This window comes from Bison bison, unplaced genomic scaffold, assembly GCF_000754665.1.
Source record: "Bison bison bison isolate TAMUID 2011002044 unplaced genomic scaffold, Bison_UMD1.0 scf7180017864466, whole genome shotgun sequence".
NCBI lineage: Eukaryota > Metazoa > Chordata > Mammalia > Artiodactyla > Bovidae > Bison > Bison bison.
This window is the reverse complement of record NW_011495027.1, coordinates 3,296,447-3,319,718: the sequence shown is the minus strand read 5'-3', so window position 1 is coordinate 3,319,718 and position 23,272 is coordinate 3,296,447. Positions and strand designations below refer to the sequence as shown.

Below are 23,272 nucleotides of genomic sequence, written 5' to 3'. Positions count from 1 at the left end.
ACCCACCCTGATATTTTGATACCACGTATGTATCTGTTTATGTACTGGAACCCTCCAAAGGGCCACAAACAAACAATTATACTAATTTTTTCTACCCTTCTAAGAACCAGTTTTCAGCCTCTTGGGAGTGATGCTTCCCACATTGAGAATGTATGGTGTGTGTGTGTGTGTGTGTGTGTGTGTGTATTTGGGAGAGGAGGAGAAAAAGCTTTGCTGTGCATGAATGATTACTTCAGTTTCATGGCACTCAGAGAAGGAGCCAGTGTTTTTATTACCTTGTCAGTTTGTCCAGAAGGGAACATTAGATTTAATTGTTGCCACCATTACTTCACTGGTCTATTATCGAACTACAAACATCGTGCTTTAGGGTGCCTAAGTTGCTGAGAATATTCTGGGTATAGTAATTCCATCCTTGAGAACGTTGATAAATATGGCAAGGACACAATGACATCTTTCTAATTGAAGGCATTTTGTTGAATTGAGGGAACAGAAGTCCTAATGCGTTAAGAACAATAATAAATATTTAAACCTCTATCCCAGTGGTTGTCAAAAATCATGATTTTGCCTCGCAGAGGACATTTGCAGTATTGGGGAACATTTTTAGTTGTCACAGCTGAGGGAGTGGATGTTGCTAGTGGCATCTCATGGTGAGAGGCCTGGTGCTAAATATCTTGCTAAACATCTTGCAGTGCGCAAGGTGATGTATCCCCACACCGTGAACCATAATAGAAGTATCTGGTCCAAACTGTCAGCACTGCTGAGGTTGAGAAACCCAGCTTTATCCTAATGATTCTATATCTTGGAATCTATATTTAGAAAATAACCCAAAACTCAGAAACAATTGTATGTATGCCTAGAGATGCTCACTGAAGCATTATTAATTTTAATCTTTTTTTTTTAACAAAGTATTCTTTCAGAAAACTTACAAACAAAAGAGAGGGGGACTCAGTCCCCCCCCAAAATAATGTTGTTGGGATTTTGATGTATGTATTCTTTGAAGTAGGACTTTTATCTCTATATGGGCTTCCCTGGTAGCTCAGCAGTAAAGAATCTGCCTGCAATGCAGGAGATGCGGGTTTGATCCCTAGGTCAGGAAGATCCACTGGAGAAGGAAATGGCAGTCCCCTCCAGTATTCTTGTCTGGAAAAACCCCATGGACAGAGGAACCTGGTGGCCTGTAGTCCATGGGGTCACAAAGAGTCGGGCACGACTGAGTGACTACTTTGACTTTCATATAGTGACATGCTGCTATTCAGTTACTCCGTTGTGTCTGACTCTTTGCGACCCCATGGAGTGTAGCCCACCAGCCTCCTCTGTCCATGGAATTCTCCAGGCAAGAATACTTGAGTGGGTAGCCATTCCCTTCTCCAAGGGATCTTCCTGACCCAGAGATCAAACCCGGTCTCTTGCATTGCAGGCGGGTTCTTTACTGTCTGAGCCACCAGGGAAGCCCGTATCGTTCTATATACGTATGAAAAATGAAAGAGTTAATTCTTTCAGACTTAGAGATTTCATTGCCTTAGTCAGGACCACATCAATTTCAGGAACACTAAAGAACCACTTCAGAGGGAATTAATTAACTCATTCATTTCAGGAATTTTTTATACTGTACTCTTCAACCTTTTTGTCCACTCTCTCTTAACTTTTAGACTCCACATTACTGTTCACAGATGCCTCTTATACTATCATAAAGTGAAAACATAGAGGCAGTTTTTCAGTGAAGTTAACTAAGTTCTATGTACCAGAAAAGGTACATGATAGCCCCATCCCTGAGGCCATTCTTCTGTTTTTCTTTACTGTGATGTAAGAACAAGAACAAGTGGTAAAAAATGGGAAGCAGTCATAAATGTCCGGAGAGTCGATAAATAGATTTTGGCATTCTTTGTGCAATGGAATACTATGTAATGGTTAAAATTAATGAACTAATTTACATGTATCATCATAAGTCTCCAAAGCATAACATAAAGAGCATGACATGAGGTATTTAGAGTATGATAACATTGAAATAGGTGTTGCTATCACACAAAATATTGCATAGATATGTTTATATATGTATTAAAAATGTAAAACCATAAATGACAAAAATAGATACCCAACCTCAGGATAGTAATTACCTCTCTTAAGGAGAAGGGAATTGGATCAAGGACCAGTGAAAAGATTCATCAACCACATTTATAATCTTACATGTCTTAGAAGAAAGTATCTCAAGCATATAAATATGGCAACATGCAAGTTGGTTGACTATGTCTATGTTGAATGTTTTTATTCTTTTTTTGTTTTTAAGCTAAATACACTTTTCAGATTTGTTCATGTTTTAACTCGGGCCAAATATAAATAGATAATAGGCATAATTTAGCAATATATAATAAAAGAGTAATGAATGATTCCCATATAGCCACAACTAGTTAACTAAAACTAATAAAATCATTTCCAAGGACTTTTCTGTCTTTGTTTTTGGAATGTTAAGTACTTTCAGAGGGTATCTGGGGTCCACTGAATGTTAAGAAAGGCAAATGGTTCTTGAAATTACTCAAGCAACAATTGCGGTGATTATGATTTACAAGTCCAAAACATGACAAACTGGTAATCTTTCCTCTTCCCTCTGTAACTTAAATATATTTAGAAGGAAACCATATTGTACATTAAGATTAAAAAATTACTTTACTTCATACTAAGAAATGTGGTGTCTCTTGGCCTCTTGATACTGATACTATACTTACCTATTTCACAGATAGCAAATACTGCAAGATGTTTCATTTTAGAAGAATTCTTTATTTAAAATCAGTAACTGTTGTGTTTGTGTTCAGGTTTTTCTGGTTTTTTTTTTTTTTTAAGTTTTCTCCTCTGAGATTTTAGATATCCAACCTTTAAATCAGTAAGGGATGCTTTACAACTTAAATCTATCCAAAAAAAAAAAAATTTAACATGATTGCTTCTTGTATAAGTGGCACTATCAAGTATCAATATGTGTTTCTCTAACTAGTGCCCAAAACTATCTTGTTACTGAAGAAAGCATCCATAAGCAAATCTGTGATAACTTACATTAATAGAAGGATTTTTACTTAATTTTATGTTAGTCTTCACACAAAAAATTGACCAAATCATATAAATGTTTGGTGGGAGATATTCTACCAGATTGTATTAAAAAAAATTATTTTAGATTTTGGGACCATGCTGCTAAGGGATATATTTATAGGAGATATTGACTATGGCTTGTACATACAGCTAGCAATAAACTTGCCGGTGGGTTGTTAGAAATTTATTTGCCAAGAAAGAAAAACATGTATAAAATGATCATGTAGTGAAGACATTTAAATTTCTGTAATGGATTGAATATTTTGAGCATTAAATGTTTTTAAAAAGGAATGGTCTCCAAATTTTGATGTATCAGATAGAGCATATGGCCATTTTTCTAAAATCACACATTTAGTGAATTGTTACAGTTGATTCTGTGTCAAGCCAAAGTTTAGACTAACAGCGAACAGACTAACTCAGAGTGCTTTCTGCTTAGCAACCAATTTGTTGTCTCCTGTTTTGCTACTGAATGCACGTACTCATGGCTCAGAAGTGTATCTGCAGCCAGCTGGTCTCAACTGGACAATACTTCATTCACCTAATTTCCAAACTAGTCAGGCAGAGACATCAGCTTTTTATTTTTAGTCATGAGGAAATTTATTTGTAAACTTCAAGTAGTAGCTCACTGATCTCAGAAGCCCCTGAACTATGAGAAACTGCCTTTTAATTCAAGAATGCGAAATCCTTGGAATTTCTGTTCTGCTTAATATTTTTTCCTCTTAAAGCCTCTTGCAAGTATATTGTTTAAAAAACATAACCTCTAACATTCTAGAAAAGAGAAAATAGCTTTTAGTATAAAAAAATTTTAAACTCCAAGAATACTTTTAGAATAATTATCTGAAAACAAAAATTTAGGAAGTTAGTTGTGTGTTCAGATTTCTGTTTTCTGCCTTTATCCCCCACATGATTGTTTTCTCTCTTAGAAAACAACAGTTTTGTTGGCATGTGAAGCTTCAATTTCCTCAGAGTCAAGCTGTGTACGTAGAAAAAAGGTATAGTATCACCACTTTCTATTCACAATTTATTTGTTTTCATTACGCCTCCGTATTTAAAATAAACTGTTAGATGTGATATCAGTAGTAGAATGGATAACTAAGTATGGTATAGTCATACAATGAAATGCTACACACCACTGAAAATGAATCAACTACAATTACACACATCAACATGGACAAACCTCAGAAGTAATGTCTAGTGAGAAAACCAAGTTAAGGAAGAATATAAAGTATGATTTTTGTATGTAAATATGGAAAAAAATAAAAGTATACTTTTTAGGAATACCTCAATGGCACCCCACTCCAGTACTCTTGCTTGGAAAATCCCATGGATGGAGGAGCCTGTTAGGCTGCAGTCCATGGGGTCGCTAAGAATCAGACATGACTGAGCTACTTCACTTTCTCTTTTCACTTTCATGCGGTGAAGGAAATGGCAACCCACTCCAGTGTTCTTGCCTGGAGAATCCCAGGGACGGGGGAGCCTGGTGGGCTGCCATCTATGGGGTCGCACAGAGTCGAACACAACTGAAATGACTTAGCATAGCATAGCATAGTAATGGTAGAACTCTGAGGAAAGTGATTAGCACAGAAATCATAATAGTGTTTACTTCAAGATGGGGACAGATGTGAAGGAGAGCAGCATAGGGAGAATCAAGAGGGCTGAATCAAGAGGAAACCTCTTCAGGCAGGTGGTTATACAGGAAATGAAAACTAATCCCAAATTCTACTATGATAAAATTACTGCTATTAACATCACAATGTGTCCTCAGAAAATACATTATTTTGGACATGAATATGTATACTCATAATTGGAATTGATTCACATAACAGTTGTTTATCCTACTTTTTTCATATTATGAACATTTTCAGATACCATTTAAAAATTTGAATGGTGGTATACTATTTAATTCCTTGGGTTAAGAAAATTTTAAAGTTGCCTTTTAAATAATGTCTTTAGCATATATTCATACTATGCATAAATGTCCTCTCTTTGTAATTGCCATATCAATTTTAGGGAAGAACTTTATTATTTAAGGTTGCATGACTGACTAACAACAGGGAAAGGACTTACATTTTACAGGTAGGGATATGTAGCACAGTAGTGTATATGAATATGTATGAGCTTTTTTCCTAAGTAATTTTTGCTTAAAAGGATATTATATTTTGCCAAGACTAGAATAAAAGGTCTATGTTCAGTTTTTTCTCTAAAGCCACAATATTTAATAATTCTAAATTAACACCTTTAGTAGAAAATTATAAATAATAAATTTTGTTTTTGTTTTTGTTGGGAAGAGTACCAGATGATAAAACTATTAATGAAATCCTAAGACCTTACATTGATCCTGAAAAGTCTGATCCTGTAATTCGTCAAAGGTATGTTTCAAAAATCTTGTCACTTTCTGAAATTATTCTACATAATGAGGTGTGTATTATGTGCATATTTAAATAAAGCCATGTTTTTATTAGAATGTGATATTTTCATAGTTTACTTTCTGTCCCATTTCCTTGGGGTGTACTCAGGGCTTTGTCAGTCAGAGGTGATGTTTTGGGTGAGAATTTTGGTTATAGTAAAAATAACAGTACTTAACACTTTGTATTAATTCATTTAATCCTCACAATAACCCTTTAAAGTAGATTATTGCCATTATATCCATTTTACAGGTGGAGAAACTAAGCCTTAAAGTGGTTAAGTGACCTCATAAAGCTAATAATTAGGGAAGTAGGATTCAAATTCAGGCAGTCTGGATTCAGAGTCTGTACTCTTAGCCCTTAAACTAAACTGCCTTTCAAAGTTGAACTCAAAACTCTGAAAATTAGAGTTTCCAAGTAGTTAAAGACAGGAAATCCTGTTTCAGCCAAGTCTTCATAAAACTAAGTAATGTAGTTCTGCCTCCTGTCCAGAAATACATGGACAAAAATGGTTAACATAGCATAGTGGAAAGATTCAGTTATGAATATCTGCTTTAGAATAGCTAATTTTGTCTCTTATTAGCTATGTGATCAGGAGTCAACTTACTTACCTAACTTCTGGGCCTTAATTTTTTCCATCAGTAAAATGAGAATGATGATGTTTACTAGATAGAGTTGTTATGAAGCTTTTAAAAAATTACGTATATAAGGTTCCTGGTACAGAGTCTTACACATAGTAGCACTGAAAGAAGGAAACTGTTAGCATGTGAATGTGTTTCTGAGCAGGAGTTTCTTTTCACCAGGTGATACCTGCTTAAGATAGTCATGCTTGGTTTGTTTTAAATTTTAAATTGGGTGAATTCTAAAGCATCTGATTCAGTTTTAGTTAAATCTTATCTTCTGCTTTTCATAAAAAATGTTGACACAAACCCGATCTATGTTGCATACCACACAGTGTCTTTGGGACCACTACCATGTTTCTTTTCCTTTTACTGTAGTCGTTGTTTAGTCATCCAGCTCATGTCTGACTCTCTGCAATCCCATGGGCTGTAGCCCCCCAGACTCCTGTGTTTGTGGGATTTCCCAGGCAAGAATACTGAAGTGGGTTGCCATTTCCTTCTCCAGGGGATCTTCCCAACCCAGGGATCAAACCTGCATCTCCTGCTTAGCAGGCAGGTTCTTTACCACTGAGCCACCAGGGAAGCCTTTCCTCTTGCTACGAACAATCTAATTGTTATTACTGGTCATATATTTAACAATAAGGCAAAATACCTGTGATCAAATTGGATACTTTTTTAAAAAATTAAATAAATTAGCAAGATTAATGTGTACAGAGAGAAGATAGATAATTTTTTTTACACTTAGATTGTTGGTTAGAAAATATCTTTAACACTTTTTCTGTGCTTGGATAGGTAAATTTTAAGTATTATAATTAGCTACTCATAGATGCTTAGTTTTCCATAGACACAGTTTTAAAATACACCAAAAAGCAGTTTTACTTCCTTTAATATGACTTTTTTATTTCAGGTTGAAAGCCTACATTTGCTGTCAGACTGGGGTCCAAATTTTAATGAAGGTAGAAAATATGCAGCAAAATTTAGTAAGGTAAAGTTGCTTCTCTTTCCATTTGTTTAAATGTTTTCTAATTCTGTAATACAACTAAATAGCTTGCTTAGTGGAAGTGGCTAGTTATTTTACTAATTATCTGGCTGTCAGCAAAGCCTAGGCTTTTAAAAATGAACTTCAAATTAAAATTTTTAGATAATCACACATCATAATATAGGATAAATGCAATTGAAAAATCACCCTGGTTAGGGACATGGAAGCAACCTAGATGCCCATCAGCAGATGAATGGATAAGAAAGCTGTGGTACATATACACAATGGAGTATTACTCAGCCATTAAAAAGAATGCATTTGAATCGGTCTAATGAGGTGAGTGAAACTGGAGCCTATTATACAGAGTGAAGTAAGCCAGAAAGAAAAACACCAATACAGTATACTAACGCATATATATGGAATTTAGAAAGATGGTAACAAAAACCCTGTATACAAGACAGCAAAAGAGACACTGATGTATATAACAGTCTTTTGGACTCTGTGGGAGAGGGAGAGGGTGGGATTATTTGGGAGAATGGCGTTGAAACATGTATAATGTCATATATGAAATGAGTGGCCAGTCCAGGTTCAATGCATGATACTGGATGCTTGGGGCTGGTGCACTGGGACGACCCAGAGGGATGGTATGGGGAGGGAGGAGGGTTCAGGATGGGGAACACGTGTATACCTGTGGCGGATTCATGTTGATATATGGCAAAACCAATACAATATTGTAAAGTTAAAAAAATAAATAAAAATTTTTAAAAAATAAACAAAAAAAAAAGAAGAAAAATCACCCTGGTTAGAATATTTTAAAATAACATCATGTGCAACTGAAAGGTTTTTAAATTCCATTGTAACTTATTTCAAGAAATATTCTGTACAGGTGTGTGTGCATGCATCCTCAGTCATGTCCAGCTGTTTTACAACTCCATGAACTGTAGCCCATCATGCTCCTCTGTTTATGGAATTTCCTAGGCAAGAATACTGGAGTAGGTTGCAATTTCCTAGTCTAAGGGATTTTCCCTACCTAGAGATCAAATCAAAGTCTCTTGCATCTCCCGCATTGAAGCAGATTCTTTACTACTGAGGCACCGAGGAAGCCTATTCTATACAATAGAGTTCCAATGTTCCAGGTTTTGCTTTAGGAATAAAAAAATTTGTGTGATAAACTGACCATTGAATATATCACAGTGGAAAGAACTCTACACAGAACGTGAAGAAAGCCAGGCTCTAACAAACATTGTGATTTGAGAGTTTTAATATCAGTAGGTTCTCTGTCCCTTCTTTAATGGGTTGATGAAGTAGACAACATTGACAGATCTTTGAGAGTCCCTGCAGTGTGTCCTTAATAAGTGCCAGTTACGTGTGCATTACACTAAATTGCAGAACACTGATCTTTTAAGATCTGTGATGCTTTGCCCCTTTTGTTTCATTAACAAAACTACTAGATTCACTTCAGACTAAATATGATTGGTCCCGTCTGCTTGTATCGCTTAGAGATTTAAGCATCCAAGCTGTGAAAACAAAGCTGGGTTTGAATCCCGGCTCAGTCTGCTTCTAATTACATTAACTTGAGTAAATTACATAGCCTAACTGCCTTAGTTTCCTCATCTCTAAACTGGGGGTAATAATAATCAGGTTGTCATGAGAGATTGAGATAAATATTTAGCACATGGTAAGTGCATGCTTTTATTATTACTATTGCTACTATTGCTGTTATTACTACTATTACAACAGATAAATGGATTCTTACAAACATCTTCCAAAATTCAAGGAAACCAAAATTCCTTGAATTCCTTACCTATTATAAAAGGTAAGGTAAATGTAAGATACTGCATAGTTTAAAGTTTATAATATAGGATAGACTGCTTAGGCCCAGATAAGTGTTCATTTTTGACTTGGAAATACATACTGTTAATCTGTGAAGAGAGAATGGGAATGGTGATCTCAGCTTGTCCTAGAGGACAGAGTTTTCTTGGAGAGTGACAGAAATGCCTGGAGCATGACACAACCCAGAGGGGAGCAGTTGGTAAAACCTTTTCAGGAAGTTGCATTAGAAAGAAATCCGAACATAGCAAGACAGGAGGATATAAGTGAGATTGGTAGATTGTATTTTAACAAAGGACCAAAGAGGATAAACCTTCACCAAAAAAGGTCAAAGGACTTACTGCAGTGAAGATCAGATGACCTAATTCAACTTCTCTGGGCTCCATTTCCCTGTAAGAGCCTTTAGTTTCTCTTATGTTATGGCTTTCCTTCTTTAGAAACTTAAAAAGGACTTCTATTGGGCCTTGGATTAACCTTTTTAATCCCCAGAGGGGAGACAATGGTACAGTAATAAAGTAAAAGATGAGTAGTATTGACTTTAAGGAATATCTAGAATACTAAACCCAAGCCAAACTGAGTAACATGAAAAGTATTCTGACTTTCCCTTATCTATGTAGGAAAACATGTCCTCCAGATTTCCCCATTTGAGTTGTTTACTTAAACTGAATAATATATGAAAATGCTATCAAAGAAGAGGAAGCAGTAGCTTACAACCAAGGTCTAAGAATTTTGTTTTTAAAAATTGCCATGCTGCGTAACTTTGACTAGTGATGTTTTTCACTTTAAGGCAATAATAATGTTAGAAACTCTTAAGTGAGATACCTTTTATCCTGAAGGTGGACCTATGTTGGGCTAAGGTACATCCTTATATCTCTGACTGTTAAGTCAGCCTTAAGTATAGTTATCCTAATTTCTACAAAACTCCCTAGTTTTATTAGTTTCCATGCAAAGAGTTGACTCATTGGAAAAGACTCTGATGCTGGGAGGGACTGGGGGCAGGAGGAGAAGGGAACGACAGAGGATGAGATGGCTGGATGGCATCACTGACTCGATGGACGTGAGTCTCAGTGAACTCCGGGAGTTGGTGATGGACAGGGAGGCCTGGCGTGCTGCGATTCATGGGGTCGCAAAGAGTCAGACACGACTGAGCGACTGAACTGAACTGAATCATGAATAATGAAATTTGATACTATGGAGATACATTTAGAAGTATATTTTTTTTATTAAATATTTTTAAACCTGTGTTCATCACATTATACATTCATAGATAGGCTAAGATGAGCATTTACACTTCATTGTATACTTAATTACAGTTACACCATTAAAGGAAAGTACATTCAGAGAACATCTAAGTAAGATTATTATAGGTTATAAAATGCAGGCTTCTAATTTAAAATAAGGAGGATTTTATTATTTCCTGAAAAGTACTTAGAAGACTGAAACATATTTTCCTTGTGGCTTTCTGATTTTAAATATATCATACGATTTATAGCACTCCAGTAACTTCATAGTAGTCTTTTGACCAAATACTTGGTATTGGTGATTTCCACTGGTTGTGTTTTTCATTCTTAGAGGGTTTATGACAATTGTCCCATTATATAACTGATCAGCTAGAGCAATCTTAAATTTTCCCATGCTTTAGCTTTACTTTATTCAACTTCTATGTTTAGATTTAGGTGATCATAGAATGTGTATCTCACCCTAAGGAATTTGTTACTCTTTAGGCATTTTCTTTCCAGAATACACAGGATTGAATTTGTATCTTCTTATAAAAGTAAGTAGGCTTCCCTTGTAGCTCAGTTGGTAAAGAATCCACCTAACCTGAGTTCGATCCCTGGGTTGGGAACTTCCCCTGGAGAAGGAAAAGGCTACCCATTCCAGTATTCTGGCCTGGAGAATTTCATGGGCTGTATAGTCCATAGGGTGGCAAAGAGTCGGACACGACTGAGCGACTTTCACTCACTCACTCACTATAAAAATATGTCTACTTAAGTAAATCCATTCATTCATCCAGCAGACACTTAGTGAATACCCATTGCGGTCCAGGTGTTAATAAACATTAGACTGAGAGCAGCAAGGAAGGGGAAGGCAATGGCACCCCACTCCAGTACTTTTGCCTGGAAAATCCCATGGATGGAGGAGCCTGGTGGGCTGCCGTCTGTGGGGTTGCACAGAGTCGGACACGACTGAAGCAACTTAGCAGCAGCAGCAGCAAGGAAAACCATTCTTGACTCTGGAGCTCACATTCCCAGTGGAGGAGAATTCATGTAAGATACTCTCTTGCACATCATTTCTCACCATGTTTCTGTTTTCAGAGAGTAAATGAGTGTTTTGAAGCAGAAAAGGCTATGACAGTAGTACCAGGCACCATCAGAGGCAGCCATTATATTGCTGCTAACTTATTAACAAAATAAGTTAGAATACTCCCAGCTTTGATGTAGTTCATTCAGTTGTAATTTTTCAAATCTATTATATTTTAGACCTATATTTTACTATTTACTTTCCATAAAGACTTATTTATTTTCCATAAAGAAGTTCAGATGCATTTTCTATTGTTTTATGTTTACTTTGTTGCTGCTTTGATGTTTATATCAGATCCTGATTTTGATAACAATGTAGTTTAAGCTGTTGTGGGATGAATTCTTTTCAGATTTACTCAAAAGCCATTAATTAAGCACATTTACTCTCCTTGGCCTATAAATTACAAAATTGGAGTTTATATAGGACTGAGTAGGGTACAGTTTTGTTGTAATGAAGAAAACAGACATGAAGCAAAGTTGACCGGGGTGCCTGGTGTGGATCTGTCTTCTGAGAGATGGAGATAAGGTCTGGAGAGGGTTAAGGCACATTGAGTTTCAAGTAGAAGTGTCATCATTTTCTCAGTCATTACTTTCAAAAAGAATGGCCTTTCTATATTAATCCCTTATTACTAAGCACCCTATTTCTGTATCCTTTGAGCCTCAAAAGCTTTTTATAGATTCCTGCATTCTTGTCTTAACATTTATCTCAATGAAACATCCCATATGGTGATAAACTCCCTTTTGAAAACAGTGGCTGCCATATGCATCTTCATTTTTATATTCCTGAAAGTGCTGAGTCAGTGACTTTCCCATAGTAGGAATTCAGTCTTAACTCTTTTAATAAGTAGTGTGGTGGTGGTTTAGTTGCTAAGTCATGTCCGACTCTTGTGACCCCAGGAACTGTAGCCTGCCAGACTCCTCTGTCCATGGGATTCTCCAGGCAAGAATACTGGAATGGGTTGCCATTTCCTTCTCCAGGGATGTTCCCAACCCAGGAATCGAACCCAGGTCTCCTGCATTGCAGGCAGATTCGTTACCAACTGAGCCACGAGGGAAGACCCAATAAGTAGTATCAGATCAGATCAGATCAGTCGCTCAGTCGTGTCCAACTCTTTGCAACCCCATGAATTGCAGCACGCCAGGCCTCCCTGTCCATCACCAACTCCCGGAGTTCACTGAGACTCACGTCCATCGAGTCAGTGATGCCATCCAGCCATCTCATCCTCTCTCGTTCCCTTCTCCTCTTGCCCCCAATCCCTCCCAGCATCAGTCTTTTCCAATGAGTCAACTCTTCACATGAGGTGGCCAAAGTACTGGAGTTTCAGCTTTAGCATCATTCCTTCCAAAGAAATCCCAGGGCTGATCTCCTTCAGAATGGACTGGTTGGATCTCCTTGCACTAATTCATTTAAATATATGTGTGCTTGCTATGCGCTAGGAGTTGATACCACTTTAAAGCAGGGTTCAGACAGCTTTTTTGCGAGTGGCCAGGCAGTACAGTTGCAATTGTCAAGCTGCCACGGTAGCACATAAACAGCTATAGACAGTACATAAATGACTGTCTGGGTATGACTATAAGACCTTATTTACAAAAACAGACAATGGACAGAATTTGGCCTGCTGACTGTATTTGCCAATTCCTGTGTGCTTCAATTCTCAGTTCTCTAAAATGAGAGAGCAAGATAGATTATTAAAACAACTGCCAAGTATAATGTAAAGTTTCTTCAGAAAAAGCACTTGTTCAGAGAACAGGCTTTTTGATATGTAACCTTGACCTGAAGTATCAATAGGTTAAGACTGATCAAGTCTTTATTTTTCATTTATTCAGTTAATATTCATTGAGTCCCTTCCATATGCCAGCACAGTGCTAAGCCTTAGGAACACATAGACATCTAAAAGACTAGCCCTCAAGATGCTCACAGTTGAGGAATGAAGATAGGTATGTGGTAAATGGTACAATACATATGTATTTAATAATACAGCATAGCAGAAAACATGGGCATCTTTGCCTGTCAGTTTTTGATGGGTGCACAGACCAGTTGTCTTCACTCTACTTCCAAAAATCGACATATAGAGCAAGGAGTTGAGACTTTAAACCCAAACCAAATTAAAATATTGTCCAAGCTTTGATTTCATGAATGTCACAGAAAATGTTATTACTCTTTTGTGGGGACTACCTATTGTACTGGAGAAAGCAATGGCACCCCACTCCAGTACTCTTGCCTGGAAAATCCCATGGATGGAGGAGCCTGGAAGGCTGCAGTCCTTGGGGTCGCTGAGGGTCGGACACGACTGAGCAACTTCACTTTCACTTTTCACTTTCATGCATTGGAGAAGGAAATGGCAACCCACTCCAGTGTTCTTGCCTGGAGAATCCCAGGGACGGGGGAGCCTGGTGGGCTGCTGTCTCTGGGGTCGCACAGAGTCAGACATGACTTACAGAGATTCTATTAGTTGTTTCCTACTATGCTGGTTGCTGGTTGTAGTTAATAATTTCAGAACACTTTTTTCTTTTTTTTAAGCAAAAAGCAACCAGCAAAAGAATGAGCTATTTCTCTTGGATGATTTTATTTCCATGCTGAGAGGATGTTTTTTAAATAAAAAACTAAAGGTACTTTACTTTCTTTGGATCTGTAACTTGAAATATTTAAAAATCATTTACTGTGAAGTTGAGGTAAGATACTTTTTCCTATGCCCTTTTAGAGAAATTGGCTTTGCCTCCGTAAAGGCCTCAAGTGAGACCCTCCTGACTTCTTTTTTTTTTTTTTTTCTGACTTCTTTTTGATTTTCACTAACACCCACCCACCAGGAAGCAAAGACCCCCTCCCCTCAACTACTACCTTAAAGCAGAGTGACCCCCCAGCTCAGGTTACTTGCTCAGATTCTCACTTCCAAGACTCTGAATTCTGCCTGCAAGGCACCATCTCTCAGACTTTGTTGATTCTGAGAACCTGGTCTCTTGCCTGTGTCACCTCCTCCTGGTCTCTCCTTGCTTTTCACCTCGCCCAGACACCTACTGGAGAAGGCAGTGGCACCCCACTCCAGTACTCTTGCCTGGAAAATCCATGGACGGAAGAGCCTGGTAGGCTACAGTCCATGGGGTCGCTAAGAGTCGGACACGACTGAGCAACTTCACTTTCACTTTTTACTTTCAAGCATTGGAGAAGGAAATGACAACCCACTCCAGTGTTCTTGCCTGGAGAATCCCAGGGACGGGGAAGCCTGGTGGGCTGCCGTCTATGGGGTCGCACAGAGTCAGACATGACTGAAGCGACTTAGCAGTAGCAGCAGACACCTACTGGCTGATTTTGCTCCCTTAGCATAAGCATCTCTCCAACTGATTATTTAACCTGTTTCTTTTCTCAGAACATTGCTTCTCAGATTTCGGTGTCCATCATAATTATCTAGGACAGATGAAAATGTTGATTTTCAACCCGCCTTCAAAGTTCTGGGTTTAGTCAATCTCACACAGAACCTGCATTTTTTAGTCTCTGCCTCCTAGGGGACCCTGACAGAAGTTATCCCTGGAACCACACTTAGAAACTCTGCCCAGAATGGTAAACTCCTTGAGGACATTTTTAAATCCCATATACGTGTCTAATGTGTTTTCTATATAAAAAGTATTTGGTAGATGTTTATGCAGTTGAGTTGTTGAAGTTGTATGTAGAAATGTGTAACATTAGAATGAATTTTTGAAGTCAGATTTCTACATCTTTAAAGATAGGGTCTGTACCCTTTGCCTAATCGAACTAGTAATAGGAAACTAAATCTAATTTCAGGCTTACAGAGAATGATTGAAAAGTATACTCTGAAGATATTCTAAATAAAAAATTTATAATATACATGTTAAGTTAGGATTTTTAAAAAAAAATATCCTGCCATTAAGGAACTGAAGACCTTTGAACTTAAGATTATTTTGATAATAATGGTCTAGAATTAAATATATATCAGAGAACATTAAAGGAATTCCAGGATTGCTAAAAACGGCATTAACTGCTTTCAGATGCCTTGTCTTATGTAAATAGCCAGAGACCGGTTTTGCCTTTTAGTTAGATCCACTGAAAATAACTGTGATGAAGGAAGGGTTAGTGACTAACAGTGTGCTCTCTAGATGAGATTACTTAAACTTCCTTTTGTTTCCCTTTTGGAATTTAATTCTAGTAATGAATTCTGCAGAGATAAATGGGGGGAAATCACTTAATCTAAGAATCAGTTGTAAACAACCTTGCAGATTAGTAGAAGATGCCATCATCAGCACTCACTCATCTCATTAAGAGATGCATTCCCAGTAAAATTGTACTTTAAATGTTTGTAATATGTTTTTGTTTTGATCAGTTTTGTACTAATAATAATTAAAATTATTCTATCCAGAAGAAATTTTAACACTTAAAGCCTTAAGGTCATAGATAATAAAATGAAATTTTTACCTAACATACACATTTTTGTTACAGGGAAGTATAACTGGGTGCTAAGTAAAAGGTTTTCAAGCATGAATGTATTTAGGATAAAATTCTGTGGAAAATTGAAATGGAAAGACAATCAAGGAGAAAGAAAAACCATATAAGATTTCTAACTATTAAGGAAGAACTTGTTCAAACAGTTTTTAAGTTGGTGATACTGGTACCATTCTCATTTTATTTAAATTCCGGTGAATTTACTTAAGAGTGATATAACATTTTCATTTTAAATTATCAGTATGTGCACTGCCCTACAAATTATGTTCTTTATAATCTGTTTAAACTTGTGAATAAAGATTTTTAAATGAAATTTTAGATGTCTATTCTAAAATGTACAAAGGTATCTTTGTTTTCTAAAATTATTTTAGTTATGATAAGCAGAAAAGTGTGCAGAACGTGCATAAGTTTTCCCAAATGGAGACATACACAAATGTTTGCTGCAAGGGTGTTTAAAATCAGAGTTAAATCTAAAGGCTGATGGATGTCTTTATGGAATATATAAGTATTAATGACACCCTTATATTGAGTGCCTCCTACTGTTTTTTAAGTACTTTGTTAAGCATTTTATACACATTACAATTATGTTACACAATATATGCCTTGGGCTTCCCTGGTGGCTCAGTGGTAAAGAGTCCGCCTGTACTGCAGGAGATGAAGGTTTGACCCCTGGGTCCAGAAGTTCTCCTGGAGAAGGAAATGTCAACCCATTCCAGTTTTCTTGCCTGGGAAGTCCCATGGACAGAGGAGCCTGGTGGGCTACAGTCCATGGGGTCAAAAAGAGTCAGATACGACTTACCGACTAAACAACAACATACGTACATTATACATCATAAATATGTTTCATTACCCAGAAAGCCCTGACTGCAAATTTGTAACCACTAACTATTAAACCAGAGTACACGTTCTTGGAAGATGTAGAACTCAACCCCAGTTCTTTGTTACCCATTGCTGGGATTATTGATTATTTTCCAAAGTGAGAATCATAAGCAGGATGAGTGCGTGCTCAAAATAGTCTTAACCATTGGCCACATTTTGGATCTAGACTCTAGAACAGAGGAAGCAAGGGATCATTTCAGAACTAGAAAATGTTAGAATCAACCTGAAGAATGTCTGCACACATAAAGAAAATATGTAGCACAGGTTGCTAAATACTTTCATCATCTCACAACACATCCAGTGATGAAATGGGTTTCATGTGTGGCATTCTGCTTGAGGCAGTTTTATGATAAGAATTGTAAACGTAGCTTTAGAGAAGTTTACTCTTACTTAGCTCCAGGGAAGCTGAAACTCAGCTGGATGGATGAGTGGTTGAAGTTTCAGCTGCTGTGAACTTGTGAATATTAATTTGAGAGACTGTACAGAAAAGTTGATCCAAAATGATATGACAGTCAAAGTCTTATCAGATGATAAGCCCATGGTTTCCATAGTAATGATCTCATTTCAACTATGTACTATTTTGATTATTGATTAAGAGGATTATGTAAAACATAAAAAGTTTTCTCTAAAAACTTGGAAAATAAATTTTAACTCTCAGCTTGATGTTAATCCACTAATTTTATCCATTCTAGTTACATTACATAATAACTTGTACCAAATTTTATATATTCTGCAAAGAGAATAACAACATATTAAAATTTCTAGGTGATTCATTTTAGCCAAAGTACCTCATCTCCTTTTCAACTAGACTTCTCACTGAAATTCATAAGTACCAAAACTGAATTCTGTGTGTGTTCCCATATTCTCTATCTATTAATATCTTGTGGAGAAGGCAATGGTACCTCACTCCAGTACTTTTGCCTGGAAAATCCCATGGATGGAGGGGCCTGGTAGGCTGCAGTCCATGGGGTCACCAAGAGTTGGACACGACTGAGCGACTTCACTTTCACTTTTCACTTTCATGCTTTGGAGAAGGAAATGGCAACCCACTATCTTGTACATGTGTTTCTTCCTAGAAAGCCTTCATCTTTTCATCTCTAGTGAATACCTAATAGTTCACCATTGTATTCCCAGTTCTTGAAACAGCAACTGGTACATGGTAGACCTTAGTAAGTATGTGTTGAGTGAGGAATAACCAAACAGACAAATGATTCTATGGTGTAGTTAATCCATGAACTACTTAACATTTAAGCAAGTTATTTGGAGGAACATGATCATATTTTCCAAAGTGATACTTCCTAATGAAGACTGAAGGTGTATAAGACTCTTGCATTTAGTCTAGCACCAGAAGAAAGATATGCTTTGTTAACAGGAGAAAGGCTACTTAAAATTCCCTGTGTTAATTAGGAGAAAATCCATGCAGGGGGAAGGATTTTTAAGAACCAATTAAGGAGGGAAGGAGCTCAAGTTAGCAAATGAAGTGCCTAGATACTACAGGCACCTCTGCAGCCTGAAAGAACATTTGGAGGTGAAGGTTTATTGAGTATCTACTTAGGTTTAGATTTCTATCCTGACACATGTCCCAATGAAATGTGATAGCTTGTTTCTTTAACTGGCACTTCCAATAAACTGTAGGGTTTACTTCTGTGAACTTCCATTACCTAGGAGACTATCTTTGTCTTAGTGTTAGTCATTCAGTCATACCTGACTCTTCAACCCTAGTGGACTGTAGCCCTCAAGGTTCCTCTGTCCATGAGATTTCCCAGGCAAGAATACTGGAGTGGGTTGCCATTTCCTTCTCCAGGGGATCTCCCCAGCCAAGGGTTTGAACCTGTGTCTCCTGTATTGCAGGCGAATTCTTTACCATCTGAGCCACCTTACATGGTAGATACTAAATAAATATTTGAGGAATTGATTGATGAATGAATGCTAGGGACTGTTTACAACATTTTCATGTGCATTAATTCTAATGAAGCATGTACTGTATATCTATAAGATAGGGATCGTGGACTCTGAGAAATTGAGTTACCCAAAGAAACCAAATTACAGTTACAAAGCCAGGATTTGGACTCAGGTCTTTTTGTCTACAGAATTTCTGCTTTTTTCTACTGACTTGTCCATCATATAAATGATGAATATAATTCCTGAAAAGTATGTTATTTCCCTGCTAAAGATGCAAAATTACCTTTGAAGTACAAAGTCTTATTTCTAACACTAGTTTGGCAAGTTACGTTTTAGAAACATTTTCACCTATTAGATTTAATCTTTACAAGCTAGCTGATGAGCTAGATAGCTTTTACAAGCTAGATAACTTTCATCATTATACTGATGAGGAAAACTGAATACTCTTGAGAAATCAGAGCATATAAGGACCTGTGATAAGACTGGAACCCAAGCCTTCTGGATTTACAAGTAATTGAGCTTACTACTAATTGCATCTAGAATAAGAGCCTTGTAAAGCCCTCTTTAAAGAACGTTTTAAATTGCGTAGTTGGTCAGTTTATTTCACTACATCCATAGCTTTCATGTCATCAATAGACTGGGATCGTCTACCTGTGTGTTTCTGAGCTGTAGCCCTTTATGAATGGAGGCAGGTGTCTGCACTGCCCCCACTCATGCCAAGTATGTGGAGTCCTCATTTACACGTTTACATAAATTACATAAAAGTCCCAAAACGAGGTGCAGCAAACTACTGGTTCAACTACTGTTATATTTTTAATATGAAAACTAAGTGAAATTAGGTAAGAAGAAAATTTGACTTTGGCAAAACCTGTTTCTAATGTGACATGGACAGTTTGAGTTGCAAAAATTGTCACACGGGAGTATCATCTGGAGAAATTTTAACTAATGCCTTTTTCTTTTAAACAGAAGAGTTAAAAAAAAAAAATGTCTGACCCCTGTATTTAGTTTGGTTTTACATGTGTTAGTTTGAATTTATGTATCCTTTTTTCTCCTATTCTGGGTCTTCATTACCTATCTGGTTTCTTTCTTCCTTTTCATTTGGATTTTAAAAACTAGTTTGTTCACTTAATCTGTTCTCTTTCTCCTCTATTGAAAAAAGTTTAGTACTTTAAAATTACTTATTTTAAAGGAATTTGATAAGTATGAATCTAAAACATTTAGTTTATAATTTATTAACTTTACTGAATTCCGGAGAAGGCAATGGCACCCCACTCCAGTACTCTTGCCTGGAAAATCCCATGGATGGAGGAGCCTGGAAGGCTGCGGTCCATGGGGTTGCTGAGGGTCGGACACGACTGACCGACTTCACTTTGACTTTTCACTTTCATGCATTGGAGAAGGAAATGGCAACCCACTCCAGTGTTCTTGCCTGGAGAATCCCAAGGATGGGGAAGCCTGGTGGGCTGCCATCTATGGGGTCACATAGAGTCGGACACGACTGAAGTGACTTAGCTTACTGAATTTAGTTTATACCAAGATAAGTCATACTTGAAAAACATTTGCCTATCAGATAACAATAAACTGATTTATGTTAAAGCTAAGTTTTTTTAAACACCAAGAGATTCAACTGTGTACAGTTTGCACTTTTAACCTAGAAACCTAAATTAAGAAATAATACACAACTATGAAGAATATAGGTTAAGTGCTGCCTTTTGTAGATAAATATCAAAAAACTTGCACAGTTTTAGAGCTGAAGGGATCTTAGTGATCACCTCATCCAATGACCTTATCTTGTAGTGGAAAAATTCTGTGGCCTCGGGATTGCTATTGAACTGTTAAATTTGGAGAATATTCTATTTTAGTTTACCTGTTTTTTAAGGGGGTGAAAGGGAAGATGATCTAAAGGTCGTCAGTGGTTAGATAGGAAATAGAATGGTTTGTGACTCCTCTCTCTTTTTTTTAAAATCTGTGTCTCCTTTTGAGTTATGGGAAGTTTAAAAAATCCTAATTTGCTAATAAAATGCAGAGAAGGAAGTTCAAGAACTTGGCCAGTTTCTTTGAAAATTAGTAACAGAGCTAAGCTTAAAAGCATACCCTTGAATATCAGTCCCCTTTTACGTATATGATGTTAATCACTTAATACCTGTTTAGCCTCCTGAGCTGTGCTGCCCTTGCAATGCCCCAGTGAAGGTGCCTACAGCTGGGTCGGCTAGTGAGCCTGTGAGAGTAATAAGCAAGTGAAATAACGAGAGGAAATGTCTAAGAGAGTCCCTAAGGGAAAAAGAAAAGACAAATGTTGGTATGTTAATTCTTTCAAACCCAAGTAGTTTGTCTTGTGGTAGTAGAACCCTTTTACTAATGGGAACACCAGAGTTCGTGAAAATTTCAAAAAAAGATGAAGCTTTCACTTGGGATTCAGTGACTTAATGGTTTGCAAAGGAGCTGACTCCTAAAGGTTTTGGGCAGAGCCAAGCTAGACTCTACAGCTTGCCTCAAGATAATGGAAACAGAAGCATTCAAAGTAGTTACAGCCTCTTGGAAGTAAACGTAATACAAAACAATGATTTGAAAGTTGTGAGGAAGGCTATGAGGCTACATTTAAAAATGCAGAATGCATAAAAAAGTAAGTGTTTCAGTGCTACATAAGTGCCATTCTTCATTATTGAAAATGTTGACTGTTTTGAACTAAAGTTTCTGTAAGAGTGCATTGTTATTTTAGGTAAATACAACTGTAAAACTGTGTTCACAGATTAAGTAAATGAGTTAACAATTTCTGTGTTTTATCATTTAGCCTTTGTAATAACTCTCTGAAGTGATACAGTTATTATCTCCACTTTCGAGCATGGAATAGGAATTAGAGAAGTAACTTGTGAAGAATCACAGACCAGTAAGAGATGGAGCCAGGACTTTGAGTGTTAGACTCCAAACCCAAGCAACCAGCAAAAGTTACTGCCTCCTTTAACTAAACCCCAGGTCCACAAAATGTTACCACATTTATGTTTAATAGCCTTTCTTTATAAAACAGTTTACATAATTTACTTCCTAATTACTGGCAAATATTAATGGTAGACTAAGAGTAACCATTAGTAAGAAAAATCAAAGAAATTCAGAATTTCAGTGAAGTCTGACCTCTTTTAAGTGACAGACTGGAAAACAGGTCTCCAAGCTGATTGATACTCGATAGCAATATTGCTATGATAAGTTTGCAACATCTTTTAGTAAACACTAAGTAAAATTCAGTGATTCTAATTAAAACCACATAACATACCAGGTTTATTTTAATTGTTTCACTTTGGAAATCTAGAGAAGCTTAATGAAGATTTAATATTTTACAAAGAAAATACCTAAAACATTAGATATGAACTGAAAATTTTTTACCAAAAATAATTAAATATGTAGAAAACATTCCCTTATTTGGAAAATGTCTCTTAATAGAAGCCTTATGATTCAGTTAAAATGTACAGAAGATAAGTTACCACAAGTGTTTGTAGGATGCCACTTGAAAACTTCCTGTTTGAAAGTTCAAGTCTTACTTTCTCCTGAGAAAAATTGAGTTACATCCATTTTATATTTTACTTTATAAAAGTTAATTGTATACTTCTATATCTAATTCAATCTCTCTTTTTTGTATAATCACTGTTAACTTAAAAAAAAATATGGCTTTTTCAAATGGAAATAACGTGTAAAAGATGTGAAACATTTATTCCTTGAAGGCTGGAACCACTTTTAAAATATCGGAAACACGTCTGTATTATATTACACAGGGAAAAGAATGTATGCGTTCTGTGGCCTATGGGCACGAGGGTGACTAGTTTAGGAAAACTGAGTGTTTTGCATTTCAAGTTTCTTTTCAACATATAAAATATTCTATGATTCTAAAGTGAAGAATTTAATTGTGGTCATGCAAAACATAAGTAAAGTTTTGGTTTTACAGCTGTTTTCTCACTTGTCACTCATTTCTTAAAAAGAAATCAGTTTTTGTAGTGGGCTCAGCTTTGCATTTTGTGAAGAAATTCTGTTTCCCCTCAGTGAAAAACTAGTGCATGGGACAGAGTTAGCATACAGAGGAATCACTGCACCAAGAGTGTAGTGTGCTGCATGTCTCAGTCAGCTGCAAAGTGTGGTGCAAACAGTTTGTTGCTAATTAAGAAACACCAAAATTTGAATGTTTTACTCTTAAAATTACAGCAGATTCAAATGTATCTCAATGGCAGCCTCACTCTTGATCACTGGTATTTCAGTATACTTTCTTGAGTGGAAGGAAAGAGGATGGTGTTCCAGCTGTCAGGCCTGGTATCTCTTGGTATGTGTGCTTTGCATGTGAATATCATCTGTCATCTGTGGAGATAAGAGAAAGAAAGTTGGAGAACTTCTGCACTACACTGGTGGAGGTTCTGAGGTTTCTCCTCTTTGACATGACATGATAGTCACATGCCAGCACATTCTCTTAAACAGCTCCTAATGAGCTAGCTGAAATTCACCCTTCTTCCTACCTCAGAGAGCAAGCAAGGAAAAATGCTAGGGGCATATATCTTTAATCAACTGAAAAAAAAATTGTTTTTAAATAATGACTTGAGAATTTCATACTTTAAGGAATATTAACATCTAAATTTCCTGTGACACTTTTACTGGCTTATGTCATAGTGAAAATAAAAGTTGCTCAGTCGTGTCTGACTCTGCGACCCCATGGACTATACAGTCCATGGAATTCTCCAGGCCAGAATACTGGAGTGGGTAGCCTTTCCCTTCTCTAGGGGATCTTCCCAACCCAGGAACTGAACCCACATCTCCCACATTGCAGGCAGATTCTTTACCAGCTGAGCCACAAG

The 23,272-nt window shown here is 36.8% G+C and overlaps 1 protein-coding gene across 2 annotated transcripts in view; it reads left to right on the top strand.

Moving 5' to 3' along the window:
* The window catches only part of ZNHIT6 (zinc finger, HIT-type containing 6), a 62,411-nt gene that overhangs the window by 32,511 nt on the left and 6,628 nt on the right, over positions 1–23,272 (top strand). For both annotated transcript variants that reach the window (XM_010860326.1, XM_010860325.1), the window contains exons 6-8: positions 3,999–4,067; positions 5,364–5,444; positions 7,008–7,085. In XM_010860326.1, the coding sequence (XP_010858628.1) occupies positions 3,999–4,067; positions 5,364–5,444; positions 7,008–7,085 (228 nt within the window). The remainder of the gene's footprint in view (positions 1–3,998; positions 4,068–5,363; positions 5,445–7,007; positions 7,086–23,272) is intronic.